Source organism: Cotesia typhae, unplaced genomic scaffold, assembly GCF_013202065.1.
Source record: "Cotesia typhae breed Kobodo isofemale line unplaced genomic scaffold, CoteBio_Ctyphae contig_413, whole genome shotgun sequence".
Classification (NCBI taxonomy): domain Eukaryota; kingdom Metazoa; phylum Arthropoda; class Insecta; order Hymenoptera; family Braconidae; genus Cotesia; species Cotesia typhae.
This window is the reverse complement of record NW_027423750.1, coordinates 885295-901370: the sequence shown is the minus strand read 5'-3', so window position 1 is coordinate 901370 and position 16076 is coordinate 885295. Positions and strand designations below refer to the sequence as shown.

Below are 16076 nucleotides of genomic sequence, written 5' to 3'. Positions count from 1 at the left end.
GTCAGGATAAAAGCGCGCGAAATTTGAATTCCTAATTTAAATTAAATTAAATGGCGGACAATTATTTTGTCTTATAGTTGACAAATTACAAATCTCTTATCAGCTTTATCAATCAATAAGCAGCTTACAATTATAAAAGTTTTGCAAATGTACCAAAGTAGGATGAACATAAGTTGAGCATTTTTCAATATCTACAATATTATCAAGACCTTCAACAATTTTATATCCATTAAATTTATTCTTTACTGTATTATAATAATTGTCATATTTTTGATTATTAGAAGAGCGCATTGACTTGTAAATTACAATGAATTCAAGATTATTTAAGTCTTTAATTAACTCATTAATTGCTTGAAGAGAACTAAATCTCAGCGGCTTCATATTATTTCTATAAACACGCACTGGAAATAGTGAATTTTGTTTATTTGAGGTAAATGCTTGAATATCATCTATGTTTACTTTAATATTTTTCCGCCTTGTAGTTGATAAATTTTTTACAAGATAAAAATTACAGAAATTATAGTCATTGTTAAATTCTATTACTTGGATAAATAAAACTGTTTTTTGCTTCATTTTTTTTTTTTTTTTTAATCTAAAATTAAAATAAAAATATTTTTGAGTTTCACAATTACTATAGAATGATTATTTTTTATTAATATATTTATAAAATATAAATTGGCTCTTTTTATTATTTATTAATAGAATAAATTGTTGAATTTTTTAATTCATTACAAATACAAAAGTAATTTTGTTTTTTTTATCATAGAATTCAGTAAAGTATTCAATTATATATTGTAGTATTGATATATGTGATGGATCATGCAATCAGTGACTCATTAATTTTATTTTTAATCAATGCACTGATAAATATTCATTAAATATTAATAAATGTACTTTCCTCCCAAAAAAATATTTATTAATTTAAATAATTGTCTTCAAATAAATTTAATTATTAATAAAATTTTTTAAGGATTGTAATTTATTTTTAAAAATAAATTTTATGTACACTTATATATTTACACTATTTCTTCAAAGTCAAAATAGTACTTATGCTGAAAGAGTAAAAAAAAACAATATTAATAACTGATTTGTAAATAAAATTTCATATATTTTTACAAAAAAAAAAATTATAACAATGTTAAAATATAAATAAAAATTCTTTAAAACTTAGATTAAACAATTTTTACTAAAATTCAGTTAGCTAGTATGTATTAATTAATTAATTTAATACGTCCAAATAAATTTATAAAAATTACTAAATAGAATATTAATATCAAAGCATTTAATTTAAAATTAGGAAAAACGCGGATTTAATTTATCGAACTTAATTTAATTAAAAAATGCCTTTAAAATTGAATGAAAATTATTTGGCGGATCAGATCTCACTCACATGCATTAGAAAAATTATTTTAATTGTAATAAATTTAATTGATACTTTTATTGTTATCATGACGAACCGAATTCGTTCATCCATTTGTCATATTTCTCAAGATCTTCTTGAGAGACACTTTTATTACATCTTTCAATAGCTTCATAAAAGTCAGCTGCTGATACTGGCAAATCTAATTCTTCTTTAGGTAATTGCCGGATTTGATCGGGTTTTAATCCAGCTATTTTTTTTCTCATAGACATCATAGATGCATCCCTTTAAAAAAAAAAAAAAATTAGTTTAGAATTATAAAATTATTTATTAAAAAAAATATATATATATAATTATCTTTATTTACCTGCAAACATTTGTAATATCTGCACCAGAATAACCAGCAAGTTTTTTCGCAACATCTGATAAGTTAACAGATGGGTCAATTTTAACGTCGCGTAAATTTATTTTTAGCAACGATTCACGACCTTCGCCTGTAAGTTGAACATTTATTTTATTACTTGTATTTAGGGCCAGGATTTTTTTTAATTTTAAAATAATAATAAGCACCCGAATGTGGGTTGACCAAAATTAAAATTTTTATTATTACTAAAAAATTATTCAAGTAAAAAAATAAAAATTTTTTCTTACTATTTGGAAGTGGAATGTATATACGTTTTTCCAATCGACGTCTTAAAGCTTCATCAATGTCCCATGGAAAATTGGTTGCGGCTAAGACCATTACAACTTTGCTCGGATCATCACTAAATAGGTAAAATTATTAAATAAATAAATAATTATTTAATTAATAAATAAATAAAAATATAAATTATTTAAATTCATACTTATTAGAACTTATTCCATCCATTTGAACGAGTAACTCTGATTTTACACGCCTAGATGCTTCATGCTCAGACTCGGATCCACGTCTTGAGCACAATGAATCAATTTCATCAATAAATATTGTACTTGGAGCATAAAATCGTGCCTAAAATATTTTAATAAATTTTAAATTATATTAAAAATATTTTTTTTGTTTTAATTAATTACCATTTCAAAAAGAAGACGAACAAGTTTTTCAGATTCTCCGCGATATTTTGATGTTAACGTCGACGATGATACATTGAAAAATGTTGTTCCACATTCTGTAGCAACTGCCTTGGCTAGCATTGTTTTACCAGTACCTGGAGGTCCAACCATCAGAACTCCTTTCCATGGCCTTCGAATACCCTGGAATAATTTTTTTATTTAGTGTTTTAAAAATTATAATTTATTATTAATTATTATAAATACTTTAAAAAAATCTGGCATCCACATTGGCAGAACTACAGCTTCTTCTAACAATCGTTTAGCCTCATGGAGGTCAGCAATATCATCCCAGCGTATATTTGGATTTTTTTGTACAATATCACGCTCTAAAAAAAAATTAATAAATTATTTATTCAATTTAATAATAAAAAAACTATAAAAAAATAAATTAATTAATTACCTAACAAGTCAACTAAATCACGATCATTTCCAGAAGACTCAAACTTTTTCTCTTCTACTTCAACATCAGTACGGTCATTATCATTTTTTTCTTTCTCATCTCGTTTAAAATTTTTTTTATCTTCCTTTTTATTATTACTGTTGCCCTTAGCGTCCGGTTTTTTAACAGCTGTTGATGTTTTACGTGGTGCAACACGATTTTGAGGTTTACGAATTCCATTTTGTGATTTTGGAGTTCTGAAAAAAATTTTTAAAACATAATAAGAATTCTTTTAAAAAATTTTACAATAAAAATACACTTCTTAGAAATTAATGTTTAAATTTTGACACTACAGCCAAAATATTGGTTTTAAAAAAAAAAAAGTTTTTTAAACAAAAGTTGTAGAAAATTTAATTTTCTACAAAAAATGTATTTTATATTTTTTTTATACAACCAATATTTCCGCCGAAATTTAAAAAATTTGATTATTAATTATTTTTCTGAATTTAAGGAAAAAATCCTGAATATTTTTATATTTTTAATAAAAATAATTACTTCTGTTCACCAGGGGCTAAAGGAGGCCACACGTCGGGATCACGTGTTTGATGTGCGTTCCATGATGATCCACTGGAAGACCACAAACTCGAATCTCTTACTGATTCTTCATATTGTAAACACGAAGTACCTAAAAAATTAAATATTTTATTAATTTATAATTTATAAATTAAATATTCTATAAAAAAAAAATTAAATTAATAATATTATAAAATTTTAAGATATTAATTTTTATAAATATTTATATTAATTTTATTTAATAAACAAAATAAAAAAATTTGATCCAAAAAATTATTTAAAAAAAATTGCATTTTTAATTTATTAAAAATTCTAAATGTCCATTTTTTTAATGCAGTAATTTATTTATTATCAAAATTATTAAAATGATTAAATATCTGGTAAATTAATTTTAATTTTTTTTTATCCAATTAAAATTTTCAAAAACCAAAAAAAAATTAAAAAATTTCTAGGAAATTCTTTTTAAATTTTTTGACACTGAAATTGACAGACATAAAAAATATTTTTAGAATTTTATAGCAATTAAATTATTTAAAAAAAAAAAAAAAAAAAAAAAAAAAAAAAAAATGTAATTAAAAAATTTCACATAAAAATTACAAGTGAAAATTTTTAGAAGCATTTTTTTTTACTGCAATTGATTAATTATAAAAATTTTTAAAATTGATAGCTGACAATTATTATTAAATTTTATTTTATCAAACTAAATTTGATAATATATATAAAAATTGAATATTAAACAATGAATACAATACCTAATAATTTTTCAGAAGGAACATCAACTTTAAATAATTGAGTTGCACGTAACGCTGCTGTGACTTTATCATATTCATCAACAATTTGATGCTGAACTAATTGCCACTTAGTTTTCCTAGCAGTGTCAGCAATTGTTGACAATAGTCTATTAATTTGTTGTATTACACCTTGATAATAAACACCTGATGTTTCGTAATTCCCAGTTAAAGCTAGTTCACGTGCTAATTTTGTGTTATCAGAAATTTCATTTAACGATACAGCCATTTTTTAATTTTATTTATGTTTATAATATTTATTATTATACACTCGTTTTTTAATTATTTTTTGTTTATTTACTTTGATATGTACACATACACTGTTGTTAGAATCTGACCATTTATAGACATTCGAGATTTTTTTTTCAGTCTCTCAGTCGCGCCATCTGTAATAAAAATAATCATAATTACAATAAACATAAACAGTTAAATTTTAAATTACAGCATTTGCATACTTGTCAGCGTCTACACAATATTTTTCTTTATTTATTTATTTATTTATTATGTAAATAATTAAAATAATTTACCTTGTTTACAAATTAATGATTCAGTAAATACATAAAATGTATTTACATATTTCACATAAATTATTCTTTCACAATTTTAAAAATCCAACGAATAAAATGTTAAAAAAAATTTTTTTTTAACTTAAATTTTATTTTATTGCATAACAATTAAATTAAAATCTTGATCAGAAATTTTATATTTAAATATGACACAGAAATGTTTTTATATTTTTGCAGCTGTAAATTTATAATAAATATTATTTAATAAAAAAAGATTCCACGTGTTTAAATTAATAAAAAAATTATTATAATAATTTTTTTCAATTGTAATTAATTTATTATTATAAAAATTAAAAAATATTGATAGCTGTCAGCTAACTTCAGTTTTATAATTCTGCGTCTGCGCAGTAGCTTTTACGCATGCGCACGAAAATAAACAGCAGCGCAACTTGAATTTAGCTGAGTGACATGCACTCAGCGGCCATTTTGTTATTTTACAGTGAACTTTCAAGCAGAAGTGCTGCGTCACGTAAAAAATATTACAAATATATTATTAAAACTGTAATTAAATTTAAAACATTATTATAAATTATTAATAATAAAAATTTAACAGTTTAAAATAAATTTTTAGAAAGTTAAAATGACGGGAAAGCGCAGACATCCGATTATTGAAGATTCAAGTGAGGACAGTGACTTCAGCTATGATAATTCATCAAACGCTGCCTCTCACACAGGAAGTGTAGAAGCAAGTGAGTTACAACCACGAAAACGCGGTCGAGGTCCATCAAAGCGACCGTGTTTGAATCGCAATGCGCTTATGGCCCGAGCTAATCGTCAAAAGAAAAAAGAGTATGTCGAGCATATTGAAAGTAAGTTAATGCATTATCGGCAAGAAATAAAAGAATTGACAACAAAAAACCAGAAGCAGTGCATTGACTTAAAAAGATTGACAGCTGAAGTGTCATATTTAAAAAATATCCTGAATAATAATTCAAGTATCACCTCGCTGTTAAAATCAATGAACGAGATTCTCGCACGAGGGAGGAGAAAATCGAAGGGGGAAGCGAGTTCAAAGTCCATTTGTCACGTGAAAGAGAAAGAGGCTGAGAAAGAAAAAGGTATATATTTAAATAATCCTTTTTTACATAGAATTGCAGTGTCTGATCACAATTACACTTGTTCATCACATTCTGACGCGTTGTTTGATTTTGAAGGGGTTAATTACAATCCTGACAACGGCCAAGTGTCCTTTAAGGAGTCAAGCTCACAAGACAGCTCGGTTAAATTTTATAATGAGTTAAATAAATCACCCGTTGAGTCTGTTGAGAATATTGATTTAGGAATCAGCGATACTGATTTGGATCAATTGAACTCTATTGAATTATTCAGTCAGCTAAGCGATGACCTGAATGACAATGAGCCTATTGACTTTTTAAAGTCGCAAAATTCTACCGTGGAGTCTTTGGATTTATTCAACAACTTGGACAACAATGGAATCTGCGTTCACGTTAATCCCCGGAGGATTTCTTTGGAATTTTGCTCAGCTTGCCATGTCAACAATGCCAATTCTGATGATCCTTAATTGGTCGAATTTTTAATAGCTAAAATGGTTTATTGTTTATCTTATGGTCGGTAATGTAAGATAAAAAATTACTCGCTGTTAATTTTTTTATTTTAAATAATTAAATGTACTAGCTGTTAAGTTATATTGATGTGTAGCGTAAGTTTATTAGGATAAGATGTTTATTTTTATTATTTATGTAATGTTTTCAATGTAAACACCTCCGGGACTGTACCACTTATTTCATTTTTACAGGACTTGAGGCGGCTCCGGTTTTAGCTTGGAAATTTGGAATATTAGACAACAAAATAAAATTAAGGTGGGCGTCAGTTTAAAATTGTTAATCACTTTTTTATTTGTACAAACGATTTAATTATCTTGAATATTCATCATTTTTTAGATTTATTTATTATTTATTTAAATTTAAAATTTATGAATTTGATAATTGTGTAATTTTTATTTCATTTAAGATAAATTCGTTTCAACAAATTAAATTGTGATTTTTTGACGCATTTTTATTGTTAAATTTGTGTAATTAAGCCTTTTGGAATGGTTACAGTTGTCGTGTGGCTGAATGGATCTTGAAGCTGAAATATTAGATAACTTCAATTAAAGTTAAATTAATAAACATTCTGTTTATTAACTATCAGGTTAAGTATGATGTATCAAAAAAATTTATCATTTTTTTTTTTTTTTAAATTCAGTCAAATTTATATTTGATTAGTTTTATTTTCGTAAATAAATTATTAAAACAAAAAAAAAAAAAAAAAAAAAAAAAAAAAAATATACAAAATAAGTGGCAAAAAAAAAAAATTATAAAAACAATTTTTTAAAAATAATTTTTCAGAAAAAATTTATTTAATTTTACATTAAAAAATTTTAATTAGGAAAAATTATGGGATAAAAAAATTTATGAAAATTAATTTAGTGAATATTCCATAATTTAAAAAAAAAATAAATAATGAGAAAAAAAAATTGAGAGGAAGTAAAAAAAAAATTACAATATTTTTAAAATAATTTTTCAGTAAAAAAATATTTAATTCTTTATAAAAAAATTTGCAATTTTAAATTTAAATTAGGAAAAAAAAATAAAATATTCTCATATCAGTGGCTATTTAAGTTTCAGCTTTCAACTTGCGAAGTCTGGTCAGCAATAACACAGTGGAGCTCCATTTATTTATTATATTTAAATAATAAATAATCAAGAATGTTGGTAATCTAATATTCAGGGAAAAAAAAAACCGTCTCAAGTACCTACAATAAGCGATTTATTCTGATTCTGTCCTGGTTAAAAATATTGATTGAAAAAAATTGAGAAGCAATTCACTTCATGCAAATTGTACATAATAATAATAATAATAATAATAATTATTATTATTATTATTATTATTATTAATAATAATTTCAGAAAAAAAATAATTTTCATAAAAAATTTCTTAAAAAAAACAAAACAAATTTTGTTTTTTTACATTTATTTATACAAAAAAAAAAATTGAATTTTATTTTTTAATTATTTTCAATTAGTATTTTTAAACAGGCTTGTAAATGAGAGATAATTTTTTTGCTATCTGTGATATAATTCGTATTCATTAATTAATCATACAATAAATTAAAAAATTTTCTATTTTTATATCAAAAGAAATTTTATAAAAAAAAAAAAAAAAAAAAAAAAAAACAAATATTCTTTTAATATTATTATTACTTAATGAATATATATTTTTTAATTTTATTATCACTCAAATTACAGATCTCGGAGGTAAATATAAAATGTTTTGTGTATTTCTTTGAACTGCATAAATGTATTATTACAATTAAAATTTATATTTTAATTAAAAAAAAATATTATATGTTAATTTTTATGTACAAATATTTTTTCTTACTAAGCTGTTGAATAAATAAGAATTTATTCAATCTCATAATTAAATTATTTTTTTTGTTAATTCATACAATTCTAAACAAGATTAATGATTTAATGTAGCTATAATTTTTTTTTTAATGAATGACAAATGAAAGATTGACATTATTTTAATAATTATTAAAATATAAAAAAATACAATTACAATAATTTAGGTTGAGTTTTTATTGTAAAAACAAACAATGTTCAAACACCAAGCCTACTGAAAACGTCTGGTTTTTTTATGTGTGCCACAGTCGCTACTTTGTTGAATGTTACCTGTTTCATGCCCATTCCTAAACGTGCTTTTGCTGGAAGTTGAGATAGTCGTTCTGAAACTGTAAAAATTAAAAAAAAAAAAAAAAAATTTATTTTAATTTTTACTCGAAAATATTTTTACAAATTTATTTCACAAAATACAAGGTCATTTTTTAATTATTGACATTTTTAAAAATATAAGCTCATTTTGATGTTAGACTCATCGAGAGCTTTCATTTGAGTACCCACATGCATTTTTTATATATTTTTCATATATACATATATATATAAAATATATGAAAAATTGATGTGGGTACTCAAATGAAAGGTCTTGATGAGTGTAACATCAGAATGAGCTTATATCTTAAAAAATGTCAATAGTTCACGAGATACAGGGTCATTTCTCTAAAAAATATTTTTAGATATTAAAAAAAAAAAAAAAATTGTTACTTAAAATAACTTAAATGAAAGCCAGTACTATATTTAGTCTAAAAAAAAATTGAAAGAAAAAAATCTTGTCAAGATAAAAATAGCTGCAACTTACCTAATTTATTATTAGGAATTTTCCTGGTAATAGACGTAACGCTATTCAATTTCATAGCTTTAGTAGTCCGTACAAGTTGTTTAACGCTACTCGAAACAATTTTCTTTTTACTCTCATGATCAGCGTGCATAGTTCCGGATTTTCCAGCAGCTTTAATCAAGCTAATCGACGTAGTACTTGCAATATTATTATTCGGTTTATTTTTTAAAATTCCTTGAGGTTGATTCAATTTATTTCCATTAATTTCATTTTTTAAAATTCCAGCACTAACATCTTTTTTATCTTTATCTCCCAGACGTTTAAATACACCTGAATTGCGTTTGACGACGTCATTGCCAATCCCGGTGATATTAAATGTAGTACTTAAATTACTGTCAATTAAATTAGTAGTACTTGTTACAGAACTATCACCAAGCCTGTCAAAAACAGTTCTTTTTTGGTCGATTAATTTTTTTTTATTAATATTAGATAATTCTTTTGCTGCAACATTCGTCGGCCTGTTCATTACAACTTTATAATTTATTTTACTCTCGTCACTTTTTAATCTTTTATTCATTTTTAAATTTAAACTTTCATCACTGTCATCAGAGTCACTGTCAATAGTTTCAATTTCAAGCTTTCTTTTCTTCGGCAGTAAATCATCGGTTTTTTTTATTGGAGCGACAACAGTTTTTTTTTTCAATCCAGTTACTAAAATATTAGGTTTTACCTTCAAATTATTTTTAGCAACAACGAGTGATTTAGTTTTGCTACTGTCAGCAATTTTTGAAACACTCGTTACTTTTGAAGGAAATTTTTTGACGACAGCTGATTTTGTCGGATTTATTTTATTTATTTTTGATAATTTATTGTCGGTGTTGTTACTGTTTATTGACAGTGTTGGATCAACAGAGTCGACTAAAAAACGCTCGCATGTCATTTCGTCACTTACTTTTTTGGCGTAACGCAATATTGCTATCATGTCACCCATCAATACTATTCCCATTTCTTTTAAACTTGGTTTGTCTAATTCCGGAAGCATGTCAGGCTTGATACGATTATTGGAAAATACTACTGCGTGTTTTGTTGCGACGTCTAGTGGAAAACCAGCTGCTGTGAAAAATTTTACCCAGTATGCTGAAAGTAAATAAATTATATTAATTATTTTATGATAATTTTAAAAAATTTTTGTATTAAAATTAGTAGTCTTAGTTTTTTTTTTTTTTAATTTTTTATTTTTTAAAATTTGTACATGTTAAATTTAAAAAAATTTTTTCTTGCTATAATTTATTTTTAAAAAATTTCTTAAAATTATTAAATTAATTTTTATATTAAAATTAGCAGTCTTTATTTTTAATTTTTTTAAATTTGAATGTCAAATTTTTAGAAACATTTTTTTAAATTAATTAATTTGTTAAAAAAATTTTTAAAATTAACAGCTGACAGCTAACTTCAATATTACATTATTTAACAACTTTATGTCAATAAATAAATAAATATTTATAAATATACTTACATGAAAGTGAAGATGCCATTTTAATATTTATACTTTTTGTTTATTTTTATTTTTCACACACTTTATTTTTTTTCAAACAAAATTTGTAACTTTTCACAGTAAAGAAAAAAATAATTATTTCATTATTAATTAAAGACTTTAAAATAATTATTTAATAATTAAATTGTCAGATTGGAGTTATTAGCATCTAGGTTAAAATTTTATCGCAAAGTAAATTTAGTTTTTAAGCTGCGTTTTGATGTACTGTAAAGTCCAATTTCTAATTTCTTTATTTCTCCGCCACGTGGTGCCCTCTGCAGCTGAAATTAACAACTAAAAAAAAAAAACTACAAGTTGAAAATAGAAAAAAAAAGTAAAAAAATGCATGGTCCTCATCCACGTCATTGACTGACAATAAAATTTGTTACCATTGAAATTATTCACGTGTAAAATTAAAACAATTAGTTTTTTTTTATTTGTCATTAATTTATGACACAAATTTATTTTTAAGTAAATAAGGTAAGATTGTTTTAAAAAATTAATAAATTAATTGTTGATTTTTTTAAATTACTCACAAAAATAGTAAATAGAAAAACTTGTCTAATTTATTAAATGAAAACATATTGTTACTTCAAGTGTTTAATTTTTTTTTTTAATTTCTTAATTATAATTTTTAATTATCAAGTAATATTTACTTTAATTTTAAAATCAACTAAATTAATTTATTCAATGTTTACAATTGATAATTATTACTCAAATATTTTTTTTTTTTTTTTTTTTTTTTTTTTTTTTCAGTAATTGAAAAAAAAAAAAATGGATTGGATTTTAAGAACTCTAATTTTAGGATATATTGTAACGTTGTCAAGCAATGTTCAAGGGCAAAGAGTTGCTCCAGGTGTTCCACCGCAACATTATCAACAAGTAAAAAAAACATGGATGTTTTATTTTATTTTATTTTAGAATTTTATTCTTGAGCTAACTTGTCATTTTTTGTTTGTTTCGTTAGCAAGTTCCTCAACAACAAATGCACCAACAAGTTCATCACCAGCAGGTATAAATTAATATTTTTTTAATAAATTATGACGTACTAAAGAGATATAAATTTTGATGGAAATTAATTTAGTAGATTATTTTTTTTAATAATTGAAATACAATTTAAAAAAAAATTTTTTTTAGTATCAACAAGCACCACCTCAACAACAACAACAACAACAACAACAACAACAACAACAACAACAGTATCAACAACTACCTCCTCAACAGCAGCAGCAACAATACCAACAACCACCTCCACAGCATCAGCAGCAGCAGCAGCAACAACACCAACAGCAACAATTCCAGCAAGCTCCACCCCAACATCATCAGCCCCATAATCATGGACATACAGATCCACAACAGATTCTCAACGCCGCTAATATAGCCCATGAAAAAGAGTAAGTTCGGGAGATGAAAATTAAATTAGCTGACATCTAAAAATTTTTGAATTTTTTTTAGTGAAAAAATTAATCAAAAAAATTTTTTAATTATTAATATTTTTTATTTATTTTAGACACATAGCAGAGCATTTGGATGTCCCTATGGACACGAGTAAAATGACAGAGCAAGAACTACAATTTCATTATTTTAAGATGCATGATGCTGATAACAACAATAAGTTGGATGGATGTGAATTGATTAAATCATTGATACATTGGCATGGTAAATTTAATTTATTAATTATACTGAAATTAGCCGATGTTAAATAATTTTTTATTTATTAAATTAGAGCTAAAAAAAATTTTTTAAAAATTTTTTTAGAAGAAACAAAAGATCCAAAATCGCCAAATGGGGAAGGAAAAATATTCCAAGACAAAGAATTAGTCGATTTGATAGACCCGATTTTGAATATGGATGATACAAATAAAGATGGATATATAGACTATCCAGAATTTGTCCAAGCACAGCAAAAATCTGCTCCAAGTAGAGAAAATCATAAATAAAAAATTTTTGTACCAAAAAAATTTTTTTGCACTTTAATAATAAAAATTAAAATTTGTAATTTAAAATTTTTTAATATCAGTATTTACTCGAGTGAATTTTTAAAATTTTCTCCGATTTTTATATTTGAATATTTTTTAATTTCTTGAAATTAATAGCATTTTTTTAAATTACAAATATATATTTTTATATTAGCGTTTTGTTTTGAATAAAAATATTCTTGGCGCGCATGCGCAGTGTTTTTTTTTTTTTTTTTATGACACTGAAGTTGGCAGACATTAAAAATTATTTTAAAATTTTATAACAATGCAATTATTAAAAAAAAAATTAATTAAAAAGTTTTACATGTGAAAATTAATAAAAATTTCAAGTGAAAATTATTAAAATCATTTTTTTATTGTAATTAATTTGTTAAAAATTTTTTTAAAAGTGACAGCTGACCGCTAATTTAAAAAAAAAATAATAAGAAAACATAACCTAATTTTTTGCAATTAAAAAAAAAATTACTGATTGTTGTCAAAAATTTAATTGTTAAAATATAAAACAATAAAATAATTTTTATTTATTCAATTAAAAAAATTGATAAAATGAAAAAAAAATAAATAAATCATTTTTAAAAAAATTAAAATGACAGATTAATAAAATTCAACAGAATTAGTTAAGAAGAAATAAATAAAAAAAAAATGGCAAATTTTTTAACAGCTGATAAACTGTCAAAAAATTTAAATGACAATTTTTTAACAACCGGCTGTGGGATTATTGATGAGTTACTACGAGGAGGAATATCAAAACGTGGAATAACGCAATTTTATGGAATCGGAGGTGCGGGAAAAACTCAACTAGCTTTACAGTTGTGCTTGACAACACAAATACCGTCATTAAATGGTCATCAAGCAGGTAATAAATAAATAATTAATTTTTTTTACTAAAAAATTATCAGCTGTCTTAAATTTCGTCATTTTTTTTATAAAAAATTTTTTTTTCCTTCTAGGAGTAATTTATATTTGTACAGAAGCTAAATTTCCATCTTCACGCTTCCAGCAATTATTAGAAATGTCACCAATTGCTAAAAAATATAATATTAACGGCAATAAAGTATTTATCGAGCACATATCTACAGTAGTAAGTGTAAAAAAATTTTTAATTGTAAATTAAATTATTTTAAAAATTTATAATAGCTTTTTTTTTTTTTTTTTTTTAATTTTTAATTTTTTAAGAGTGATTTAGAGAAGTGCATAATTGAGCAGATACCATGTATGCTGAGAGTAGAGAAAATCGGACTGATTGTGATAGATTCAATCGCAGCTCCATATCGCGTTGATTACGAATCAATTAATCTGAAAGATCGTGCAAGGAGCTTGCGAAGCATTGGTAAAGCTTTACACAATTATTCTAGGAACAATATTTCTGTTGTTTGTATTAATCAGTTAACCGCGGTGATAGATAACACTGCGATAACCGATCGGGTTTGTAATGATGGAAATCCGGCTCTGGGTATCGTTTGGGCTTGTCAAATAACAAATTCATTGTGTTTTTGTAAAATTGACAATCAACGTCATATTCACATCAGAGAATCTCCGTACTTGGCTAGAAAAACTTTTACTTTCTGTGTTGAAAACAGAGGAGTCTTCGGTCTAGAAAAAATTACATGATTATAGTTTTTTAATTGTTAATTATTTAATTATTTATTTACTTTTTACCTTAAAAAATATTCAGACTGTGAATAAAAGAGAAATTAATTTTTAAGTAGATAAGAAAAATTTTCATAAAATATTTTATTAAAAAATAAATTGTAAATAAATAAATTATTTTTTTCTTATAATAATTTATCTATAATGTCAAAAGTATTATTATCTAAAGTGTACATAAAATTAATTGGTACCCATTTATTAAAATAATATTTACTGTTAAAAGGATCTGATGTTTGAACATCAAATTTTTCAACTTCACTGTCCAAAGCTAATCTGTAAAAAAAAAAAAAAAAAAAAAATAGTAAAAAATTTTTTTTTTAATTTTCTGAAAAAAAAAAAAATAGTTTTTTTTAATTTTCTGAAAAAAAAAAAAAAAAAAAAAAAATAATACAGACCTAAAAGAATGTAAAAATGTCCTGTGAGGTTTTAAATCTTTGCGATCGCTGTAAGTATAATCGCCGATAATAGTATGACCAATATGACAACAATGTACTCTTAATTGATGTCTCCGACCTGTATTTGGCCGTAATAAAATTTTAGTAGCCGGTTTTCCATCACAAAATCCTTTCTCTAGTACCAGTAATAGCGTAGAGCTATCGCGAGGCTTTATACAATGATCATCATCGCTTATACACATTTTTTTATTTCCAAAAATCTCTCTGGTGTCTTGACCTGAAAATATTCAGTTGTTTAATTTTAATTATTTTAATTATTTTTTGACATACCTATCGGTCTATTTATTATCAAATAAGATTCATCAATATGCCCGTGGACTAATGCCAAGTAATATTTTTTTACTTGTCTCTTTTCAAATGCTGTCGATGCAGCACGTGCTGCGTTTTTATTTAATGCTATACATATTACTCCACTTGTTGGATAGTCAAGACGGTGTACAAAATAAAATCCATTTTTTAATGATGGGTTTGCTAAAGATGGAAACATTTTTTTTAATTCATTTTCTAGAGTTTTCTGTAAGAAAAAAATTTATTTAATTTTAATAATATTTAAGTTAGCCGACATTTTTTATTTTTTTCATAAATTAAATTGGAACAAAAAAATATATTTTAAAAATTGCAAAAATTTTTCTTTTAATTTTTTTGTAATTATTTTATTAAAAAAAAAAAAATTTTTTTTAATTGTCAGCTGTTTGCTAATTTTATTTTAATTGAAAATTAAATTAGCCGACATTTAAAAATTAATAAAAATTTATTTTTTAAATTATTAAAAAAAAAAAAAAAAAAAAAAATTAAAAACTTCGGCTTATTTTAGTATAATTTTTTTTCTTACCTTGACATTGACATCATTACTATTAACAACCATATCATAAGGTTTATTAATTATTAAATAATTATTACTATGATACAAAATATTTGACTTAGTTAATTTATTATTAAAAAACAACAAATGTTTAATAAAATTGAAAATAATAATTATTTTATTTATAAACCACAGCCACATTGTCATCACTTTTTTTTCTCAGAAAAAAATTATTCTTCAACTTAAAAACAACTTAATTTTTTTTAAACATTATTTAAAATTCCTTATAACAATAAATAATTTATTTACTTTATTTAAACACTCACAAGTTATTTTTGTTTGTAAATAAATGGGGACGGAACACTTTGCCTACAATATGGCGGCGTAAATAAATTTTAAGTTGGCTACACTAGCTAAGAAGTAAAGGCGAAAACAATAAATATGTTTAAAAAAATTTTTAAGTGTTTTTTTTTTAATATATTTATGTAATTCAAATCAATTGCAATTTTATTTTATAATAATTGTATTTTGGACCAGATGTAAACTAACCTCTCTTTTGATTCATGCGTTTATTTTTATTTATTTACATAAATTTGCGCCTTAAGTTGGCGACATGAAGCTTGATTTTCATTGTTGATAAAAAAAAAAAAACATGACAAAAAATTTTTTAACATTAAATTTATTAAATTATTATCAAAAATATTTAATAAAAAAATTCCACCTGT

At 23.7% G+C, this 16076-nt stretch overlaps 7 protein-coding genes across 12 annotated transcripts; 3 read left to right on the top strand and 4 right to left on the bottom strand.

Annotated features, from left to right (window-relative positions):
- Window positions 1-12: 12 nt before the first annotated feature.
- On the bottom strand, window positions 13-1396 carry LOC141527816 (uncharacterized). The gene is made up of 3 exons (XM_074243480.1): window positions 1391-1396; window positions 1021-1052; window positions 13-631 (listed from the first exon to the last, which is right to left on the bottom strand). Exons 1-3 carry the CDS (start codon window positions 1394-1396, stop codon window positions 109-111), a joined length of 561 nt encoding a protein of 186 aa, XP_074099581.1. The 3' UTR covers window positions 13-108.
- Kat60 (katanin p60) lies at window positions 1148-4585 on the bottom strand. Its single transcript, XM_074243685.1, has 9 exons — window positions 4154-4585; window positions 3384-3513; window positions 2850-3085; window positions 2654-2775; window positions 2411-2590; window positions 2206-2348; window positions 2012-2124; window positions 1728-1854; window positions 1148-1645 (listed from the first exon to the last, which is right to left on the bottom strand). Exons 1-9 carry the CDS (start codon window positions 4416-4418, stop codon window positions 1447-1449), a joined length of 1515 nt encoding a protein of 504 aa, XP_074099786.1. The 5' UTR covers window positions 4419-4585; the 3' UTR covers window positions 1148-1446.
- A 563-nt stretch (window positions 4586-5148) lies between these two features.
- Window positions 5149-7935, top strand: LOC141527929 (uncharacterized). 2 transcript variants are annotated; one of them, XM_074243694.1, is made up of 5 exons: window positions 5149-5256; window positions 5327-5813; window positions 6512-6575; window positions 6816-6906; window positions 7377-7935. In XM_074243694.1, exons 1-4 carry the CDS (start codon window positions 5164-5166, stop codon window positions 6853-6855), a joined length of 684 nt encoding a protein of 227 aa, XP_074099795.1. In that variant the 5' UTR covers window positions 5149-5163; the 3' UTR covers window positions 6856-6906; window positions 7377-7935. The 2 variants fall into 2 exon arrangements, with proteins under 2 accessions (XP_074099795.1, XP_074099794.1); XM_074243693.1 differs by lacking the exon at window positions 7377-7935 and having other exon boundaries at window positions 5910-6575; window positions 6816-6900.
- Window positions 7936-8318: 383 nt separating this feature from the next.
- LOC141527927 (uncharacterized) lies at window positions 8319-10665 on the bottom strand. Its single transcript, XM_074243687.1, has 3 exons — window positions 10448-10665; window positions 8953-10068; window positions 8319-8488 (listed from the first exon to the last, which is right to left on the bottom strand). Exons 1-3 carry the CDS (start codon window positions 10464-10466, stop codon window positions 8358-8360), a joined length of 1266 nt encoding a protein of 421 aa, XP_074099788.1. The 5' UTR covers window positions 10467-10665; the 3' UTR covers window positions 8319-8357.
- Window positions 10666-10799: 134 nt separating this feature from the next.
- Window positions 10800-12471, top strand: LOC141527932 (uncharacterized). Its single transcript, XM_074243701.1, has 6 exons — window positions 10800-10945; window positions 11222-11347; window positions 11433-11477; window positions 11603-11859; window positions 11976-12124; window positions 12224-12471. The coding sequence occupies exons 2-6, from the start codon at window positions 11240-11242 to the stop codon at window positions 12403-12405; spliced, it is 741 nt and encodes a 246-aa protein (XP_074099802.1). The 5' UTR covers window positions 10800-10945; window positions 11222-11239; the 3' UTR covers window positions 12406-12471.
- A 344-nt stretch (window positions 12472-12815) lies between these two features.
- LOC141527931 (DNA repair protein XRCC3) lies at window positions 12816-14180 on the top strand. 2 transcript variants are annotated; one of them, XM_074243700.1, is made up of 4 exons: window positions 12816-13300; window positions 13395-13525; window positions 13621-13774; window positions 13847-14180. In XM_074243700.1, the coding sequence occupies exons 1-4, from the start codon at window positions 13087-13089 to the stop codon at window positions 14053-14055; spliced, it is 708 nt and encodes a 235-aa protein (XP_074099801.1). In that variant the 5' UTR covers window positions 12816-13086; the 3' UTR covers window positions 14056-14180. The 2 variants fall into 2 exon arrangements, with proteins under 2 accessions (XP_074099801.1, XP_074099799.1); XM_074243698.1 differs by having other exon boundaries at window positions 12827-13300; window positions 13621-14180.
- Window positions 13912-16032, bottom strand: LOC141527930 (RNA pseudouridylate synthase domain-containing protein 1). Of its 4 annotated transcripts, XM_074243697.1 has the most exons (6): window positions 15382-16026; window positions 14820-15063; window positions 14490-14766; window positions 14309-14367; window positions 14104-14120; window positions 13972-14037 (listed from the first exon to the last, which is right to left on the bottom strand). In XM_074243697.1, exons 1-5 carry the CDS (start codon window positions 15556-15558, stop codon window positions 14116-14118), a joined length of 762 nt encoding a protein of 253 aa, XP_074099798.1. In that variant the 5' UTR covers window positions 15559-16026; the 3' UTR covers window positions 13972-14037; window positions 14104-14115. The 4 variants fall into 4 exon arrangements, 3 of the variants coding, with proteins under 3 accessions (XP_074099797.1, XP_074099798.1, XP_074099796.1); XM_074243696.1 differs by lacking the exon at window positions 14104-14120 and having other exon boundaries at window positions 13912-14037; window positions 15382-16032; XR_012479263.1 differs by having other exon boundaries at window positions 13918-14037; window positions 14104-14367.
- Between the last annotated feature and the right edge of the window lie 44 nt (window positions 16033-16076).

Bases quoted from the DNA above. Each gene is read 5' to 3' on its own strand.
- Kat60 (XM_074243685.1), bottom strand. From the start codon at position 4,418: ATGGCTGTATCGTTAAATGAAATTTCTGATAACACAAAATTAGCACGT. The intron at 3,086-3,383 runs GTAATTATTTTT...AATTTTTTTCAG, and splicing joins TTAGCCCCTGGTGAACAGAA to AACTCCAAAATCACAAAATG. The intron at 2,125-2,205 runs GTATGAATTTAA...TTACCTATTTAG, and splicing joins GATGGAATAAGTTCTAATAA to TGATGATCCGAGCAAAGTTG.
- LOC141527930 (XM_074243695.1), bottom strand. From the start codon at position 15,558: ATGACAATGTGGCTGTGGTTTATAAATAAAATAATTATTATTTTCAAT. The intron at 15,064-15,381 runs GTAAGAAAAAAA...TTTTTCTTACAG, and splicing joins GTAATGATGTCAATGTCAAG to AAAACTCTAGAAAATGAATT. The intron at 14,767-14,819 runs GTATGTCAAAAA...GAATATTTTCAG, and splicing joins GATAATAAATAGACCGATAG to GTCAAGACACCAGAGAGATT.
- LOC141527816 (XM_074243480.1), bottom strand. The intron at 632-1,020 runs GTAAATATATAA...ATCATTCTATAG, and splicing joins TTTGACTTTGAAGAAATAGT to TAATTGTGAAACTCAAAAAT.
- LOC141527927 (XM_074243687.1), bottom strand. The intron at 8,489-8,952 runs GTAAGTTGCAGC...TAATTTTTACAG, and splicing joins AATTCCTAATAATAAATTAG to TTTCAGAACGACTATCTCAA.
- LOC141527929 (XM_074243693.1), top strand. From the start codon at position 5,164: ATGCACTCAGCGGCCATTTTGTTATTTTACAGTGAACTTTCAAGCAGA. The intron at 5,257-5,326 runs GTAATTAAATTT...ATAAATTTTTAG, and splicing joins ACAAATATATTATTAAAACT to AAAGTTAAAATGACGGGAAA. The intron at 5,814-5,909 runs GTATATATTTAA...TTGATTTTGAAG, and splicing joins AGAGGCTGAGAAAGAAAAAG to GGGTTAATTACAATCCTGAC.
- LOC141527931 (XM_074243698.1), top strand. From the start codon at position 13,087: ATGGCAAATTTTTTAACAGCTGATAAACTGTCAAAAAATTTAAATGAC. The intron at 13,301-13,394 runs GTAATAAATAAA...TTTTCCTTCTAG, and splicing joins ATTAAATGGTCATCAAGCAG to GAGTAATTTATATTTGTACA. The intron at 13,526-13,620 runs GTAAGTGTAAAA...TAATTTTTTAAG, and splicing joins TCGAGCACATATCTACAGTA to AGTGATTTAGAGAAGTGCAT.
- LOC141527932 (XM_074243701.1), top strand. From the start codon at position 11,240: ATGGATTGGATTTTAAGAACTCTAATTTTAGGATATATTGTAACGTTG. The intron at 11,348-11,432 runs GTAAAAAAAACA...TTGTTTCGTTAG, and splicing joins CACCGCAACATTATCAACAA to CAAGTTCCTCAACAACAAAT. The intron at 11,860-11,975 runs GTAAGTTCGGGA...TATTTATTTTAG, and splicing joins AATATAGCCCATGAAAAAGA to ACACATAGCAGAGCATTTGG.